Source organism: Gadus morhua, chromosome 8 (assembly GCF_902167405.1).
Source record: "Gadus morhua chromosome 8, gadMor3.0, whole genome shotgun sequence".
Taxonomy (NCBI): Eukaryota; Metazoa; Chordata; class Actinopteri; order Gadiformes; family Gadidae; genus Gadus; species Gadus morhua.
The window spans coordinates 847,701-867,373 of NC_044055.1; the positions used below are offsets into that span (position 1 = coordinate 847,701).

Here is a 19,673-nt window from a genome sequence, read left to right on the forward strand (position 1 = left end):
CACATACAGTTAACAGGCTGTACCCCAGAGGTACTCCTGTAACACATACAGTTAACAGGCTGTACCCCAGAGGTACTCCTGTAACACATACAGTTAACAGGCTGTACCCCAGAGGTACTCCCTGTAACACACGGAATACAGTTACCAGGCTGTACCCCAGAGGTACTCCCTGTAACACATACAGTTAACAGGCTGTACCCCAGAGGTACTCCTGTAACACATACAGTTACCAGGCTGTACCCCAGAGGTACTCCCTGTAACACATACAGTTAACAGGCTGTACCCCAGAGGTACTCCCTGTAACACATACAGTTAACAGGCTGTACCCCAGAGGTACTCCCTGTAACACATACAGTTAACAGGCTGTACCCCAGAGGTACTCCCTGTAACACATACAGTTAACAGGCTGTACCCCAGAGGTACTCCCTGTAACACACGGAATACAGTTAACAGGCTGTACCCCAGAGGTACTCCCTGTAACACATACAGTTAACAGGCTGTACCCCAGAGGTACTCCCTGTAACACATACAGTTAACAGGCTGTACCCCAGAGGTACTCCCTGTAACACACGGAATACAGTTAACAGGCTGTACCCCAGAGGTACTCCCTGTAACACATACAGTTAACAGGCTGTACCCCAGAGGTACTCCCTGTAACACATACAGTTAACAGGCTGTACCCCAGAGGTCACTCAGCGTCACACGATAGCCGAGGGTGTTTGACATCGACCTTAGACCTTAATATGTAGATATGTTGATATATTGTCTTTTTCTTTTCAACATTTAACATTTTTGGGAAATATAATTACAAACAAATGACTGCCGGCGTTTAGGATGAGCCAGGCCTTTTTAAGGGGCTGCTTTAGCCTCCCCTGCCCAGAGCACAATACCACGGGCGCACCCGTTCAGGCAGCCAGAACACGGCCTCCCCAAACAGCCGCCTGGATGTGGGTGTGTGTGTGGTTAGCTGAGCCAGGGTGTGGGCATGTTCCAACCTTCAGGATAATCCACAGGGGTGTGTAGACTAGGGGTATTCACATCTTAAAGTACCTCGACATGTGCTTTGGGGGCGGTGCACAAATAATAGGGCATGTATGTATCGCTGGAGGCTATTTTTAAAAAGCGTAAGTGTAGAGATGGGACTTAATTAACTATTAAAAGACTTCAAAGTGACAACCCTCATGGTTTGGTCCGACTGGGTGGGCACTGGCAAAACTGTTAGGGAAGATATCAAAGTGCTTTTTAGCTCACAAAACGGTTCAGCCATTCAACCCAATCATATTAACGTCAAAAATGTTTTTATTATTTTTGATTTTGACATATTAACATCCTTTAACGCTGTTTTTTAAAGAGCTTTTAAATAAAATGTTTTCCATCATGGCCCTTATTTTTTCTCCCCATTCAACTTTATTTTATCTTTCAGAACCGGAACCAATAAAACACTCCAAGGAGAATGCTAACTACTGTGTCGCTCTTCAAAGCTGTACTTAATTATACCACAGAGCAGGAGAGACATGACTGGAGCTCCTTGTAATTGGCAAGGAGCCGGTCGCTTGTTAAACTTGGCTATCACCAAACTTTCACTTTTCACATCAAGCACATAGCTATCAAATTAAGGGTTATCTTCGAGGTAGCCATTCATGTTTACGTTTTAGACGACAAGCTATAAGTCTTGTTCTGTCATGAAATTCCTGTAATCCTTTCATTTAAATAAATAGCATCAAAAATACCTTCTTGCTCAACTGATGAAGTGTTTTTTTATTGATACTTTACATTTAACTTAAACATCAGAATATTTTTTTAAGATTGGTTCACAAAATTATCATTTATTTATTACGTTACGGTAAAGGAATTCCTCACAAGGACTTTCAACGATTGATTATAAACCTTACCCCTTACTATTTCATCTTCCATCTTGTAAAGCCTAACCCGGTGCAACAAATAGCCAAAGCACTACAAACTGCTATCACAAGACCCTTTAAACAAATCTACACCAGTTCTCTGTCTGTCTGTCTGTCTGTCTGTCTGTCTGTCTGTCTGTCTGTCTGTCTGTCTGTCTGTCTGTCTGTCTGTCTCTCTGCCTGCCTGTCTGTCTGTCTGTCTGTCTGTCTGTCTGTCTCTCTGTCTGTCTCTCTGTCTGTCTGTCTGTCTGTCTGTCTGTCTGTCTGTCTGTCTGTCTGTCTGTCTCTCTGCCTGCCTGCCTGTCTGTCTGTCTGTCTGTCTGTCTGTCTGTCTGTCTGTCTGTCTGTCTGTCTGTCTGTCTCTCTGTCTGTCTGTCTGTCTGTCTGCCTGCCTGTCTGCCTCTCTGTCTGTCTGTCTGTCTGTCTGTCTGTCTGTCTGTCTCTCTGCCTGCCTGTCTGTCTGTCTGTCTGTCTGCCTGTCTCTCTGTCTCTCTCTGCTTCTCCCCTCCAGCCTGTCTGTGGCGCTCGAGGGGGTATGATTGGATAACCACCGGGGGGCCTCTCTGATGTGGCCGCCCTAACCCCGCCCCGCCCCGCCCCGCCCAGCCCCGGGGTGACAGGCCGTGGGTCAGGTGGTAGCAGGGCTTGGCTGCCATTGCAGCTCTTTAATTACACCAGCACACATCTGCTTGTTAAGAAGGAATCTGACATGAGGCCGTGGTTCGTCTCGAGATGGGAGGGGTTGAGGGAGGGGAGTGGACCTCGCACAACCGTGGTGTAAATTAAGCTCAGAGGGACGGCAATTTAACACTTATCTGTTGTTCTATCTTAAGGTATAGACTGAGTGGAAAGTGGAAGTGAAAGTTGCTGGGAAAATGGATGTGAAAAACATTTGAGCATATAACTCCCGGATGTTGCGCTCTACTGAACTTGTTATCAGCAAATGTAATCCCCTTCACCTCTTCTGACTGGAAATGCAGTAATCTAAGCAAACCTTTTCTGAATGACTCTCTGACTCAAACCCAAAGTTATTATCTTAGTTAATAAATTCGACATCAAATCAAGTGTTTTCTATTAATGATCATTGCACCAATATAAATGTTGTTTATTTTAAAAAAAATCTAAAGAAAACATCCCAAAATCCTAAACAGCAAGAGCCAATCAGAAAGTAGGGGGTTTGATTGCATTGCTTGCTTATAGTGTATTTTCAATGAATGCACACTAAAGGCACTTCTTAATACTGAACCCTCCCTCTGCCTGGGTCCGTGAGGGCTCTTCCTACAGTGACGGGCGATGGAGATGCTCACCTTTGCTCCAGCAGATCCAGCCAAGCCATCCTTTCCTTGTGGGCCGGGTTCTCCCTGGACACATCCAGACAGAGATATAGAGCTGCATGGTTTCATATGCTTCACGTATTGTACACATGCAGCATAGAAGGGGACACACATTGAGGCACCGCAGGTTCAATCGACTAAACAACAGATGATATTACACATTCATGTAGTTAATGGGTTTTGGGATAGTTTTGATGCCGGTTGAGAATGCCTATCTCGTCATCAGCAATTTGTACAAATGAACGACCATCGTGAGAACACTGATTGCCTAGAGGTTTTTGAACATCAAGCAGCGGCCATATTTGGAAATCCATGACAGGCCAGGCGAGGCCAAACAGAAGCCAAGCGTGAATATCAGGGTGGTCCCACGAGTCTAATGTTTTCCTCCACACATTACCCTAAGGCCTTCTCTTTCTAGTTCTATTTGAATGACAATTTATATTGAATACTATAGCGATATGATGCAGAACTGCATCAGCTAGAGAAGAGGAGGTCAAAAGAGCCTGAATAAACATTCAATATATTGTCATATAGATATGTAGCTCTGATACCTGTGGCCCAGGTGGTCCGACTGGACCCTGAGATCCTGAAGCCAACGCCTACGATGAGCAAACGACAAGGAGAAAGCAAAAGAACACACAAAGGTATTGAAGACGGTTGCATCAATGACATAATAGTAAAATGAGCAATGTACAGAATACATTCGTTATGATGTACCAGTAATATATCGCTTTTTCCCAGTTTTTTAAGTTGGGAATGATGGATGAAAATGTGCATTGATTTAAGCATCAGCTATGAATGGCTGTACCAGGTGAAAGGGATATCCCTGTAAAACCACAGCATCAGCTACGAATGGCTGTACCAGGTGAAAGGGATATCCCTGTAAAACCACAGCATCAGCTACGAATGGCTGTACCAGGTGAAAGGGATATCCCTGTAAAACCACAGCATCAGCTACGAATGGCTGTACCAGGTGAAAGGGATATCCCTGTAAAACCACAGCATCAGCTACGAATGGCTGTACCAGGTGAAAGGGATATCCCTGTAAACCACAGCATCAGCTACGAATGGCTGTACCAGGTGAAAGGGATATCCCTGTAAAACCACAGCATCAGCTACGAATGGCTGTACCAGGTGAAAGGGATATCCCTGTAAACCACAGCATCAGCTACGAATGGCTGTACCAGGTGAAAGGGATATCCCTGTAAAACCACAGCATCAGCTACGAATGGCTGTACCAGGTGAAAGGGATATCCCTGTAAACCACAGCATCAGCTACGGGGTCTGTTCTCACAAGGCCCCACAGTGAACAGGGTATTTGGCCAATGGCATTCCTCCTTTTCTGTCCTTCCTCCTGGCCAACCTGACCAGAAGGTGGCTGTTGGCGGTGAATACCTTCGTTCCTGTCCCTTGCTGCTCCAAAGTATTCAGTATCTCAAACCCAGGTCCCTGTAAGACACAACAGCATCACACGTTGGTCTGGGGACTCCTGAGATATGATACCATATGTAGTGTTTACCTGGGGTCTGGCACTAGTGAGGTTATAGTGACAAGTGGGGTTATAGTGACTAGTGAGGTTATAGTGACTAGTGAGGTTATAGTGACTAGTGAGGTTATAGTGACTAGTGAGGTTATAGTGACTAGTGAGGTTATAGTGACTAGTGAGGCTATAGTGACTAGTGAGGTTATAGTGACTAGTGAGGCTATAGTGACTAGTGATGTTATAGTGACTAGTGGAGCTATAGTGACTAGTGATGTTATAGTGACTATGAGGTTATAGTGACTAGTGAGGCTATAGTGACTAGTGAGGTTATAGTGACTAGTGAGGTTATAGTGACTAGTGAGGTTATAGTGACTAGTGAGGTTATAGTGACTAGTGAGGCTATAGTGACTAGTGAGGTTATAGTGACTAGTGAGGTTATAGTGACTAGTGATGTTATAGTGACTAAAAGAGCTATAGTGACTAGTGAGGTTATAGTGACTAGTGAGGTTATAGTGACTAGTGAGGTTATAGTGACTAGTGATGTTATGGTGACTAGTGGAGCTATAGTGACTAGTGAGGTTATAGTGACTAGTGAGGTTACAGTGACTAGTGAGGCTATAGTGACTAGTGGGGCTAGAGTGACTAGTGAGGTTATAGTGACTAGTGAGGCTATAGTGACTAGTGAGGCTATAGTGACTAGTGAGGTTATAGCGACTAGTGAGGTTATAGTGACTAGTGAGGTTATAGTGACTAGTGAGGCTATAGTGACGAGTGAGGCTATAGTGACTAGTGAGGCTATAGTGACTAGTGAGGTTATAGTGACCAGTGAGGCTATAGTGACCAGTGAGGTTATAGTGACCAGTGAGGCTATAGTGACTAGTGAGGTTATAGTGACCAGTGAGGCTATAGTGACCAGTGAGGCTATAGTGACCAGTGAGGTTATAGTGACCAGTGAGGTTATAGTGACTAGTGAGGTTATAGTGACCAGTGAGGTTATAGTGACTAGTGAGGCTATAGTGACTAGTGAGGCTATAGTGACTAGTGAGGTTATAGTGACTAGTGAGGTTATAGTGACTAGTGATGTTATAGTGACTAGTGAGGTTATAGTGACTAGTGAGGCTATAGTGACTAGTGATGTTATAGTGACTAGTGAGGTTATAGTGACTAGTGAGGTTATAGTGACTAGTGATGTTATAGTGACTAGTGATGTTATAGTGACTAGTGAGGTTATAGTGACTAGTGAGGTTATAGTGACTAGTGAGGTTTTAGTGACTTGTGGGGCTATAGTGACTAGTGAGGTTATAGTGACTAGTGAGGTTATAGTGACTAGTGATGTTATAGTGACTAGTGAGGTTATAGTGACTAGTGAGGTTATAGTGACTAGTGAGGTTATGGTGACTAGTGAGGTTATAGTGACTAGTGAGGTTATGGTGACTAGTGAGGTTATAGTGACTAGTCAGGTTATAGTGACTAGTGAGGTTATAGTGACTAGTGAGGTTATAGTGACTAGTGAGGTTATAGTGACTTGTGAGGTTTTAGTGACTAGTGAGGTTATAGTGACTAGTGAGGTTATAGTGACTAGTGAGGTTATAGTGACTAGTGAGGTTATAGTGGCTAGTGATGTTATAGTGACTAGTGAGGTTATAGTGACTAGTGAGGCTATAGTGACTAGTGAGGTTACAGTGACTAGTGAGGTTATAGTGACTAGTGAGGTTATAGTGACTAGTGAGGCTATAGTGACTAGTGATGTTATAGTGACTTGTGGGGCTATGGTGACTTGTGAGGTTTTAGTGATAGTGAGGTCATGCTCACTAGTGAGGTTATAGTGACTAGTGAGGCTATAGTGACTAGTGAGGTTATAGTGACTAGTGAGGCTATAGTGACTAGTGAGGTTATAGTGACTAGTGAGGCTATAGTGACTAGTGATGTTATAGTGACTAGTGAGGTTATAGTGACTAGTGAGGTTATAGTGACTAGTGAGGTTATGGTGACTAGTGAGGTTATAGTGACTAGTGAGGTTATGGTGACTAGTGAGGTTATAGTGACTAGTCAGGTTATAGTGACTAGTGAGGTTATAGTGACTAGTGAGGTTATAGTGACTAGTGAGGTTATAGTGACTTGTGAGGTTTTAGTGATAGTGAGGTCATGCTCACTAGTGAGGTTATAGTGACTATTGAGGTTTTAGTGATAGTGAGGTCATGCTCACTAGTGAGGTTATAGTGACTAGTGAGGTTTTAGTGATAGTGAGGTCATGGTCACTAGTGAGGTTATAGTGACTAGTGAGGCTATAGTGACTAGTGAGGTTATAGTGACTAGTGAGGCTATAGTGACTAGTGAGATTATAGTGACTTGTGAGGTTATAGTGACTAGTGAGGTTATAGTGACTAGTGAGGTTATAGTGACTAGTGAGGTTATAGTGACTAGTGAGGCTATAGTGACTTGTGAGGTTTTAGTGATAGTGAGGTCATGCTGACTAGTGAGGTTATAGTGACTAGTGAGGTTATAGTGACTAGTGAGGTTATAGTGACTTGTGGGGCTATAGTGACTAGTGAGGTTATAGTGACTAGTGAGGTTATATTGACTAGTGAGGTTATAGTGACGCTATAGTGACTAGTGAGGTTATAGTGACTAGTGAGGTTATAGTGACTAGTGAGGTTATAGTGACTAGTGGAGCTATAGTGACTAGTGAGGTTATAGTGACTAGTGAGGTTATAGTGACTAGTGAGGTTATAGTGACTAGTGAGGTTATAGTGACTAGTGAGGTTTTAGTGATAGTGAGGTCATGCTCACTAGTGAGGTTATAGTGACTAGTGAGGTTATAGTGATAGTGAGGTTATAGTGACTAGTGAGGTTTTAGTGACTAGTGAGGTTATAGTGACTAGTGAGGTTATAGTGACTAGTGAGGTTTTAGTGATAGTGAGGTCATGCTCACTAGTGAGGTTATAGTCACTAGTGAGGCTATAGTGACTAGTGGGGCTATAGTGACTAGTGAGGTTTTAGTGATAGTGAGGTCATGGTCACTAGTGAGGTTATAGTGACTAGTGAGGTTATAGTGACTAGTGAGGCTATAGTGACTAGTGGGGCTATAGTGACTAGTGAGGTTTTAGTGATAGTGAGGTCATGGTCACTAGTGAGGTTATAGTGACTAGTGAGGTTTTAGTGATAGTGAGGTCATGGTCACTAGTGAGGTTATAGTGACTTGTGAGGTTATAGTGATAGTGAGGTCATGCTCACTAGTGAGGCTATAGTGTCTTATAACGAGAACAAGCAGAAGGGGAGAGGGTGGGTTGGGATGAGGGGGGTGGGGGGGGGTTCAGGTACTCACTACAGGGCCAGGTGGTCCTGGGGGGCCGGGGGTACCCGGAGACCCCATCTCCCCCTACGGACAGAATGACTCTCATGAGTCACGTTAGCTTGTAGCACAAGCCAGACACATCCACTCAAAGCATCGATAACATGATCACATCTACCGTCCTACTCTAATGTTATTAATTAATGTTAATGTTATGATATTATCACATAGTTTAATATCTATAGAACTGATGTTACTTACTTTGGTCCCATTGAGTCCAGACTCCCCTCTGAGTCCGGGCTCTCCCCATTCTCCCTGTAGAACACATCACACTTTAAAATAGATCATGGATATGTAAACAATACGTGAAAACTATGTCCAGCCCAAACGTGATCTGCATTGTAGTTGTTATACTTGGTCCTTTGTTGTTATTTAGAAAGACCTAAAGCATGACACCATTCAGATACCGGTTGACCTTTTTACCTGAAGTGAATTCTAAAATGTTAATATAACTCACTTTCAGGCCAGTCTTTCCAGGATCTCCGGCCAATCCTGGCAGCCCTGGCTTACCCTGTGCGTGGGGTTATGACATTATTAAGCACAGGACTTCAATAAAATGGCTTATTTCAGCGTTTAAGAAAAACATAATACAAGATTGACCGACATCCAGGTTAGAAGGAAATATATGCAATTGTCTATGATGCGCGTGTACACATACACACACACACACACACACACACACACACACACACACACACACACACACACACACACACACACACACACACACACACACACACACACACACACAGTCACACAGGAACACTGCCTATCAGCGTTCCTGTGTGAAGGGAAGGTTCAGTGAAAGAAGGACTCACAGGCTTTCCGTCAGGTCCCGGTGGGCCCTCTCTCCCCTTCTCCCCTCTGAAGCCCTGGGTCAGACACAACACAACCTACGTCAGTGGCAACACTCGATTCAGGCTGTATCCAATCTTTAGAAAATCCCCCCTAAAGGCCTCATATATGATGAAACACAATTCTAGACATGGGTCTTCCACATGTATTATATAATCCCATACAATCTCATAAAATGCAAAAGGCTGCACGACATATTTCAGATTCTTCAAAATATGGCCTATAATAATGGCCCATCTAGTGACGATTAGTATTGTGTTGGTTAATAATAGTATAGTAGTGTTTATACTCATAGAAACATATGGCAGGGTTGAGTTACCATTGGTCCCGGTAATCCGGTCGATCCCCGCTTTCCCATTGGACAGTTACAGCTCTGGCTGGCTGCAGGCTCACGGTTGAGTGGACACTGAGGACCAATGGGTAGGTTGGGAAAAGCTCACGTTTTAGTTAAAAAAAGTAGGGCAGAATTTCATAAGCACAGACTTTGTTATTACCGAAAGACATGATTATACTAACACAATAACAATAAGTTGAAAGCAATGTTTAAAAATCAGTACAATCTTACCCTGTCATCCTCCTGAAAAAAAACAAAAAAACAATGAGGATCATTTGTTTGCATTATGCTTTACATGTAGAATGAAAAATGCACTAAAGAACAGAGCCTTCTGACGAATGAATGACTTGATCATACAACCAACAGCCAGCACCAACAATTCAGCTGGAAGCGATCATGTAAAGAAATTGACTGTTTAAGATATGGGTAAACACACAAACTACATCCTTCAGATTTATAAAACCACATGCACACAAGCACACACGCACACGCACACACACACACACACTCACACACACACACACACACACACACACACACACACACACACACACACACACACACACACACCCACACTTACCACAGAGAAGATTTCACACGCTGTCTCCTTGTCATTTTGTTCAGGGTCACAGTACAGCCTCATCTTCTGCAGCTCCAACTGTGTGTGAACAAACACTTCATTGTACATCAAAGCAGATTAAAATACTTTTATGTGACAAAGTTTCAGTTCAGGCATGAAAATCAGTGCCAAAGGACTTTCAGAACGAGCGTCACAAACTTTTGAGGAATGTGATGTACTTGCATGATTCTTTTTGGGTCTTCGTGGTTGAATGCACTTGTTGCAGTTGACTAGTTGACGTGGTCTGGTGGTCTGACTCCTATGTCGATGTTCTCTACAGTATAGGGTCTGACTCATACGGTCTCCTTAGTCTATGGTGTCTACAGATAATCGTCTGACTCTTATGGTCTCTATAGTCGTTGTTCTGAATGAGCTTCTTTTACATCCAAATAACTTGAGGCCTGGCTGAGTTCTGCTCTCTCGTTCTTCTTCGTCTTCCCTTTTATCTTCTTCGTTGCACCTATTATCTCTTCTAAATACAACCATCCCTGTCTACAACATCCAAACTGTTAATCCCTAACAATCAGCGCTGCACTCTGGAATGAGCTGCAAAAAGCCTTGAGACTGACTACCATGCATCAATTCCTCTTTAGGTTGGAGTCTGTGCGCATGGGATCATTTTCACAGACACATCCTCCTTGAACAATAATGTCTGTATTGTATTTAAAATCCCTCTGTCCAGTGTACCTTATTAATATTGGCTATTTTTGTAAGAAGGAATCTGTTCTCCATTGACATTCCAGGTTGAAGATTGGTTAGATAAATGAATAAAATCTAAACTAAAGTATAGAAACGCAATAAGGATATTCCAAAGGCTACATTACTTTTTGCTTCCAAATGCTTCTTTGTTATCCTATATCCCCGTCTTATTACAAAGTAGTAAATTGTAAACAAACATGTAAGCACAACCGTGGGGACAGCACCCTCTCTGGTGAAAGATACGCTATTGCAACTACTATTACCAATTTAAACAAATTGAATTGAATTTGTGGCTCGAGTACATTGGATGGAACATTGCGGCCATGGTGAAAACTAGGTCAGCTTAATTGCGTCTGCAGTAGTACCGAAAGCTAAAAAGAGGTAGGTACACGATGCAATGCTGACACATTCTCAACATGATGACGAAAAAACACACACCCCTCACTAGATAGAACAAGTCTGGGAAATACAGATTGAGCTGTGAATGTGGGTCGCTCACCACGACACGAAACAGCTGTGAGCAGCTTGGTCTTGACTGGCAGTGCGAGTACGCGCCCATGTTTCTCCGACATTACGGTGGCACGCCAGGTTGTAATTACAGCTTGGGACACACAGTGGCCCACTGTGCCGCTGCTGCTGCTACTGCAGCGGGGCTCGGTGTTTTAAACGAGGCTGTATTTCCGTGCCCACGTGCCGCCTACCTTTTAAGTACTACTACTGTCTTTCAAACATGTGATGCGTTGTAGTTATTTTAAAAACCCCGCAGGCCTGTAGTTCATAATTGGAGTTAAGAGGCATGCAGCTCCAAATAAGTGTGCGGGTGAATATATATATGGCACTACAATATATATATATATATTGGACCAAAACAACACTTATCTACAAATAAGGGATAAACAAACACACAAAATGCGCAAATAAATAAATGAATAAATTTATACAAAAATAATATGTAAATTATTAAATACACATCTGTATATAACATCATTTGTGTATATTTATATATTCATTTATCTGTATGTTTAATCATGCATTTATGTATTTAATTATTTAATCTATTTATAAATGTCTGTCCTTATTTATTTGAGAAAAATTCAATGAGAAAAAACTGCACGAAGCTCACCGGCACAGTTGCCTCCATCTTGACCTTCTTGGCGACCTGAATCTTCCCGTCGATGTAGATGGGAGTGACGGCGCCCAAGAGCTGTTCTTCGACCTTCACCCCGTCCAGGTAGGAGATGACGCGTCCGGACCGAACCAACACCTTCAGCTGATGCCAATCAGTGTCAAACAACCTCTGGGGGAAAACCAGCGCAGCATTTTGGTGAGAATAGTTGGGATATATTGTTTTTAGATGGGTTTTTCTTGTCACCTTTTTTCAAGGAAGACATCCTGAAATGTGTATTGAAAGGATGCTGGACAACTCAGGAATAGATTTCAAAGTAGATATGATATATCTCCCAGAAATCCATCTGGGAGAGGGAAACCTGATGTGTAATTATGCAGGCAGCTTCCTCATTCTGGGGCTACAGGGCTGCTGTACAGGTGTCCCCTTCATTCGTTATCAATAAGCGGTCAGTTATGTTGCATCAATAAATCAATGATCCTGCTGAATCAATGGGTGGCTGAGATACCATATCAACCAATACAAAGTTATGCATGCAATAGCCTCGGATTAACTGAGAGAGGGATTCATCTTATGCAAACCAATGCTCAAGTGGGGTTGGGGTTTGGTTCTAATGAGATAAAACAGGAGAGGGTATCTGAAAGTGGCCGCAGAAGGTACGATTTAAAAAGAAAACATATCTGTTACACTTTTCTATAAAACCTTTGTTAATGTGGACACACTGACACACTGACTTGAGAGAGAGTTTCCTTGACCAGCGTAGCAGCAGTCTAGAGATAAACCATTATCGAGTGTCACAGTGAGGCCCACCAATCAGAGAGCAGGAGCACTGCCCCTGCTCAAGGCTAGCATAGTGTTAGCATCAGAGCTACCTGTATGCCTTTGTTGTTGAAGACGATGCTCTGCTCCTTTTTGCTGAGGCTGGTGGTGGTGAAGATCACAGATCTGGAGACGCCGTTCAGCGTCACGGCCGTCTGGACCCGCCCGTCCCCGGACACGACGCGCAGCAGGTCCAGCTTCATCTTGTGGCACGGGCTCCTCAGACGCAGCGTGGCAACGAACACGTAGGCCCGGGGTAGGCCCTCGGGGAGTATGGACCTGGACACACACACACACACACACACACACACACACACACACACACAGACACACACAGACACACACACACACACACACACACACACACACACACACACACACACACACACACACACACACACACACATGTACGCGCACACACACACACACACAAACACACACACACACACACACATGTACGCGCACACACACACACACACACACACACACACACACACACACACACACACACACACACACACACACACACACACACACATGTACGCGCACACACACACACACACACACACACACACATGTACGCACACACACACACACACACACACACACACACACACACACACACACGCGTACGCACACACACGCACACACACACACACACACACGTACGCACACACACACACACACACATGCACGTACGCACACACACACACACACACACGTACGCACACACACACACACACACACACACACACACACACACACACACACACACACACACACACACACACACACACACACACACACGTATACACGTACACACACACACACGCACACACACGCACATGAACGTTATGACACATCCTACACCACATTATCGATACGGTGCCACGGTGTGTAACGTTGGGCCGCGCCCAGTTACTAGGCGGCAGACTTTCAGAGTGTAAACAGTGTTCTGATGTGAACCAGTAGAGCCCGGCTGACTGGCTGGCGTCAGTGGGAGGGTTACTGGGAAGGTCGATTGTCAGATTCTTTCATTCAACGGTCAATAACTTATATTTGTAGAATGCATCAGTTCTAAGATGTATATTATTGAGATCACTATCAATCAGCATTGGCAATAGATATGTCCAGGGCATTTTAAGCCATGAGCTAGATTGCACAATGCTATTTTAAAGCATCTTTTGACGCTTAGAATCTGGTGTTTACAGGTTAATTGTGACTTATTTCCTATCTTAGCCCCACCTTGTCATATCAGTGAAGTCCAGTTTGGTGTTGAGCAGATAGGCAGGTTGAAACATGATGGATCCCTGCACCTGTAGGGGTCAGGGTTAGGGTCAGGACCTCATGATGACCTTTACCTGGTGGGATACAGTTAACAGAGAGTCCTACTCCACCTTCTTGGCCTTCAGGTCAATCTTCATCCTAGAGAGAAGATCGAAGCCTCTGAACGGGGCCGAGGAATCGGTCGTCTCTACGGGGCACACCGATTCTGAAGTGGGGGGGAGAAGGCCTTGGTTAGTGGGGGCAGCTGAAGAGAAGGTGAAGTCAAAGCATCCTTCATTAAAGCTGCTGTAGGGTCTTCCCTTAGAAGCTATTGCTGGAGTCTAATGTTTTAGAAATGCCATATTTATCTATCAGCTTTAAGCGAGGGAAATTCTCGGTGAGAATGTCTGTTCAGGTTGACTGTAGCTAACTATGGATGAGACCGCTTCCATTCCATAGCTTTTGGCTCATTTCTGGCCAATCAGAGCATCTCTATCCTGATTGGTCGGTATGGAACCATTTACTGTTGCATGCGCTTGTCGAAGCTTTACTCAAAATGACGTCTGTATAAGTAAGTAAGTCTATACTTTATTCATCCCCTTGGGGAAATTCAGGAATACCTGAGGATATCTGACCCTAACTTACTCACCTTCACACAGTTTTTGTTCCAGTTTATCTCTGATGTTGGCGATGGCTGCATAGTTCTCCGCATACAGGACGTAGGTAGATGCCGGCTTATTAGCGATGGACTCCAGCTCAGAGCTGTCAATCTCACTACCGACTCCCACAGCAAACAGAATAATGTTCTGAGCCTGGAGAGGAGGATGACGTACAGAGATGGAGACAAGAGGACCGGTCTGTTGATGGGTACCCCAGGGGTTCACAGCCTGCTAACCCACGCTAGGGACCCGCCATGATTACAATTTAGGTTTCTTAGAGGTCAAATCCAACAAAAATAACTGATGACGGAAACCACTGGGGAATACCAAAGTGTAGTCGCAGGTTACTCTTGCAGACCATTACAAACACCACGGACGCTTCTCTTAATAGAGACGGCTGCCGACGTAGCCACATCTGTTGGAAGACCCCTGACCTTTGCCTCCAGAGCGGCGTCCACGACGTCGTCCTGACTCCGCCCATCTGTCAACACCACAGCGATGCGGTTCCTGGCTGTCCGCGTTCGATTGGACGAGGCAAACACATGCTGGGTCGCGAACTTTATGGCCCGCCCAGTCTAGAGACAAATCAGTCCATTCGTTATCCTCATGCTAATGTTACAGTAAAGGTTGATCTAGCGCTAAATCTCGAGATGATGCGTACGATTTAAAGAGCATCTCTACGACACCTTTGTACTTCCTCCCAGGTAGCCAATGTCCTCGATCGCAGCCACCAGCTCCTGATTGGACAGGTGCTTGCCCAATGGGATTTCAAGGCGGGGCGTGTCACTGTACTGCACCAGTCCCACCTGAGCACACAATAGGAAGAACACACGGTGAATACGAGACCACACCGGACTGGAGTGGAGGAACAGGGGACGGTGGTCGTGGCGATGGTGTGGTCGAACCTGTGTGTGGTGGGAGCTGATGTCGAAGCTGTTGGTGATGTTGACGAGCCACCGCTTGGCGAGCTGGAAGTCTCCCAGTCCCAGACTGGAGGAGCCGTCGACGATGTACACCAGGTCGTTGGCGGTCGTACTGCAGCCTGAGACGGAGCAGGGAGTGTGTGTGTGCGTGTGTGTGTGTGTGTGTGTGTGTGTGTGTGTGTGTGTGTGTGTGTGTGTGTGTGTGTGTGTATGTGTATGTGTATGTGTGTGTGTGTGTGTGAGTGCGTGTTTGTGAGTGTGAGAGAGTTAGAGAATTGGCACACAAAGAGAAAGGGCATGAATGAAAGACAGGTTGACGATTTGCTCATCCTAAAGAAATGTTGTATAATGTTACATGTTATATAATTAACACATAAATGCACATTACAACCATGTATGAGATAATCACAATGATAATCCAGTGCAAGTGCAAAACATGTGATAATAAGACTCATATTACATGTAAACAATGTGATATATTAAAAAGAAGAATAATTGACCCAATGTCCGCCATCATGTTATGTGTTTTCACATGAACACATAATGGCCATAATACATTGTGTGAAGAGATTTTTGCAATACTTATGTTCACTTCTCATGATGGGAAATTATGACATTGCTCAAAGTAAAACCGCAGCTACAAAATACAGAAGTGTCTCAGAAACTCTGTGTTGTCTGAGTAAGTGATTCAAGGTGTTATTCAGAAAGATGCACAATATGTGTGCAAGATACATTTGAAATATCTGCAAAGATATGCAAAGGAATTGTTCATTTTTAGTACTGCCCTCATGGCTGACTCAATTACACATCCTAAAATATCCAGAATCCAATTATCCAGAAGGGGAGAGTATCTAACTAGCGAGTTAGGATTATATAAACTATTAACATTATTATGTAATTCTATTAATACTGAATGCTAATTTAAACAAATTGAAAACATATTGACCTGCTGCCCATCTTGGTCACCCCTCTGGCGATTTATAAATTCAAGGGACCAACCTGGGAAACTTAATTATAAATAAGGTGTGTGTACCATCCACACATTCTCAAACAATGACTTTATTCCCTCATAGTTAAACGTATCAGACCCAAAACTATTTAAATCCAGACATTCTTGGGGCACATAGACAAACCAACAGCAACCCCATCCCACACTCAGCCAACCGTTTCACACCTACAGGTTTGCACGGGCCGACATTACGGACCACATATGATGTCCCGCAGCTTCTGTCGTGGTGACCCTTTATGATCACTAGGACGGATCAAGGGACCTTCATGTCCTCAGATCCTCCGTGAAGAGACAGGTTAGACGAAGAGATCAGCAGATGGGTAATCTTACCAGCTCGGGTGTCCACGTGTAGCTGTGCGCTCAGAAGAGGCACCAGGGTCCATGCTAGGAAGCAGCTCAGGAGCATCCACATCATGTTTGGCTCTGGCAACCTCTGTTTTTCCTCTCAGATTCCTTTTTCTAAATCTCCTAAAAGTGTGTCTAGAATGTGTCCCTCAAAGCCACATGTTCTGAAAACGTCCCTCCTAAGTAACAGAAAGTGGTGTTTTCGAACAACACAAAGGCTAACTTTGCCACCCAAAATAGACCCTAGGGGAGAAGGCTTTTTTTTCTTTACTGTCCGAGAACCTTAATCATAACTGCATTTACTGACCACTCTCTCGCAAAACCTTCGCCACCGTCCAGTCCACCGTGACAACCGAGCGCCCGGAACTATTCTCCTCCAAATCTCATGCAGCGAGGTTCATGTCCCTCTAAAACGTGTTCCTTCAAAATAACACACCACCTCACCTCTACTCTGTCTTGTTAGTTATCGGTGATATTACTCATCAACGGTCTTCCTTAGAAACAATTAAAGCCAGTTGAAACTATTCCGTTGATTTGGTGATGAGCTTAATCTAGCTGGGTGTTCTAGCCGCAGGCTGTTGAGCAGAGCCGGAGCTACGGGGCAGTTCACAGGAGTTCAGAAGCACTAATGTTAGTGTTAGGCAGGCCTTTTATAGCACCGAGAGGGAGGGGTGGGCAGATGAAGGGAGGCAAAGAGAGGAGAGAGAGAGAGGGATGGAGAGAGGGCGAGAGCGAGAGGGAGAGAGTCAGGGAGATGGGGAAGACACAATAACTTTTAATTTGAATGATTGAAGGGAGATGTGGGGGAGAATTGCAGGGTGTCAAGAATTGAATAATGATGATTGGGGGGGGGGGGGGGGCAGTTCATCAATTATCAGGGGAAAGTAAAGATAGGAAGGGAGGGAAGAGGGAGGGAACGAAAAGAAGAACACAACGAAGGGAGCCAAAAAAAGACAGACAGAGACAGAGGGAGCGAGAGAGAAAGGGAGAGAGACAGAGCAGAGAGAGAGAGAGAGAGAGAGAGACAGAGACAGAGGGAGAGAGAGAGAGACAGACCGACAGACAGACAGACAGAGGGAGAGAGAGCGAGACAGACCGACAGACAGACAGACAGACAGAGAAAGAGAGAGCGAGAGAGAAAGGGAGAGAGAGAGAGAGAGAGAGAGAGAGAGAGAGAGAGAGAGAGAGAGAGAGAGAGAGAGAGAGAGAGAGAGAGAGAGAGAGAGAGAGAGAGAGAGAGAGAGAGAGAGAGACAGAGAGAGAGAGAGAGAGAGGGAGAGAGGGAGAGAGCAGCAGAGAGAGGGAGAGAGACAGAGCAGCAGAGAGAGAGAGAGAGGGAGAGAGGGATAGGGAGAGAGAGAGAGAGAGAGAGAGAGAGAGAGAGAGAGAGAGAGAGAGAGAGAGAGAGAGAGAGAGAGAGAGAGAGAGAGGGAGAGAGCAGCAGAGAGAGGGAGAGAGACAGAGCAGCAGAGAGAGAGAGAGAGAGAGAGAGGGAGAGAGGGAAAGGGAGAGAGAGAGAGAGAGAGAGAGAGAGAGAGGGATAGGGAGAGAGAGAGAGAGAGAGAGAGAGAGAGAGAGGGAGAGAGAGAGAGAGAGAGAGAGAGAGAGAGAGAGAGAGTCAGAGCAGCAGAGAGAGAGAGAGAGAGAGAGAGAGAGAGCGAGAGAGAGAGAGGGATAGGGAGAGAGAGAGAGAGAGAGAGAGGGAGAGAGAGAGAGAGAGAGAGAGAGAGAGAGAGAGTCAGAGCAGCAGAGAGAGAGCGAGAGAGAGAGAGGGAGGGTTTTGGTGGAGCATGATTACAGGGCACCGTGGTTAGAATGGTTCCACCCCGCTCTGAAGCCAGGCCCTGGCACCTGTGTGTGCATAGATGTGTGTGTGGGTGTGTGAGTGTGTGTGCAGCTGCCTGTGTGTGTGTGTGTGTGTGTGTGTATGTGTGTGTGTGTGTGTGTGTGTGTGTGTGTGTGTGTGTGTGTGTGTGTGTGTGTTTGTGTGTGTGTGTGTGTGTGTTTGCGTGCGTGCGTGCGTGCGTGTGTGCGAGCGTGCATGCGTGCGTGCGTGTGTGTGTTCAGCATGACATTCTTGGTTAAAGTTTGGCTCTGAGGACAAGGGACTGAATAAGAAGTGTTCCCAAACCAAAACACAACACCTCCATCATTTCAATGGTTTATACTGCAACATGTCTGGGTGGGTGTACAATAGGTTCAATGCACTTACATCTGTGTCAATAATGTGTTTAATAAAATAACATTCACATTTATACGTGACACGACAATCTGATGTTTCTTAAACTACTGCACTTTGAGGGTTGTTTGAATGGAAAGCGATTAAAAGGCTTTCGAATTCATTAAGGCTACACTGTAAGACTTTGATGTAAATTTACAGTAATCTACTCTATTTAGGTTTTACAGTAAAATGCTGTGGAAAAAACATGCATTGTGGGAGTCTCAATGATCGTTCGACCATTTCATCGATCGATGTGTACATTTACAGCCATATACTGCAAATAGCAGAGTCCTGGGAAAAAAATGGTGCCTATTTTATTAAACTCATATGGCGAGATAAGGTTTAGCTAATATTTAATATATAATTAGGTGAGTGCTGCAAGCAGCCCTCAACTATTGTAATTCTTAGGCTTTATTCTTTCTTTCTTTCTTTCTTTCTTTCTTTCTTTCTTTCTTTCTTTCTTTCTTTCTTTCTTATTGTCTACACATTTTGGGACCCAACCACCTCCAAAATGTTTCACCTAGAGACTACAATTTTCATATTTGCTTTTAAAAATATTCTACTTTTAAAATCTTGTGGCGACCGTGGGCGTGGACGCCGGTTCAGAAAGCTGCAAAGGATCCTGGGAGGGGTCGGACTATTACTCGTCAGACTCTGACCTTCTCGCGTCTTCCTGGGCCCTTTGTGGTGGGGACCTTAGGGGGGTTAGTTACTTCGGGGGGACGGAT

The 19,673-nt window shown here is 44.6% G+C and overlaps 1 protein-coding gene across 2 annotated transcripts in view; it reads right to left on the reverse strand.

Moving 5' to 3' along the window:
* Positions 1 to 17,333, reverse strand: part of LOC115548753 (collagen alpha-1(XXI) chain) — a 34,895-nt gene extending 17,562 nt beyond the window's left edge. For both annotated transcript variants that reach the window (XR_003977639.1, XM_030363573.1), the window contains exons 1-19: positions 16,710 to 17,333; positions 15,353 to 15,489; positions 15,134 to 15,253; positions 14,882 to 15,022; positions 14,438 to 14,600; positions 13,920 to 14,014; positions 13,768 to 13,838; positions 12,576 to 12,801; positions 11,701 to 11,874; positions 9,840 to 9,917; positions 9,491 to 9,502; positions 9,245 to 9,331; positions 8,889 to 8,942; positions 8,528 to 8,581; positions 8,272 to 8,325; positions 8,044 to 8,097; positions 4,631 to 4,684; positions 3,787 to 3,834; positions 3,209 to 3,262 (exon numbers count right to left, since the gene is read on the reverse strand). Coding sequence is in view for 1 of the 2 variants with exons in the window: in XM_030363573.1 (XP_030219433.1) it covers positions 3,209 to 3,262; positions 3,787 to 3,834; positions 4,631 to 4,684; positions 8,044 to 8,097; positions 8,272 to 8,325; positions 8,528 to 8,581; positions 8,889 to 8,942; positions 9,245 to 9,331; positions 9,491 to 9,502; positions 9,840 to 9,917; positions 11,701 to 11,874; positions 12,576 to 12,801; positions 13,768 to 13,838; positions 13,920 to 14,014; positions 14,438 to 14,600; positions 14,882 to 15,022; positions 15,134 to 15,253; positions 15,353 to 15,489; positions 16,710 to 16,794 (1,761 nt within the window). In the remaining variant the exon portion in view is untranslated. The remainder of the gene's footprint in view (positions 1 to 3,208; positions 3,263 to 3,786; positions 3,835 to 4,630; positions 4,685 to 8,043; positions 8,098 to 8,271; positions 8,326 to 8,527; positions 8,582 to 8,888; positions 8,943 to 9,244; positions 9,332 to 9,490; positions 9,503 to 9,839; positions 9,918 to 11,700; positions 11,875 to 12,575; positions 12,802 to 13,767; positions 13,839 to 13,919; positions 14,015 to 14,437; positions 14,601 to 14,881; positions 15,023 to 15,133; positions 15,254 to 15,352; positions 15,490 to 16,709) is intronic.
* Positions 17,334 to 19,673: the final 2,340 nt, after the last annotated feature.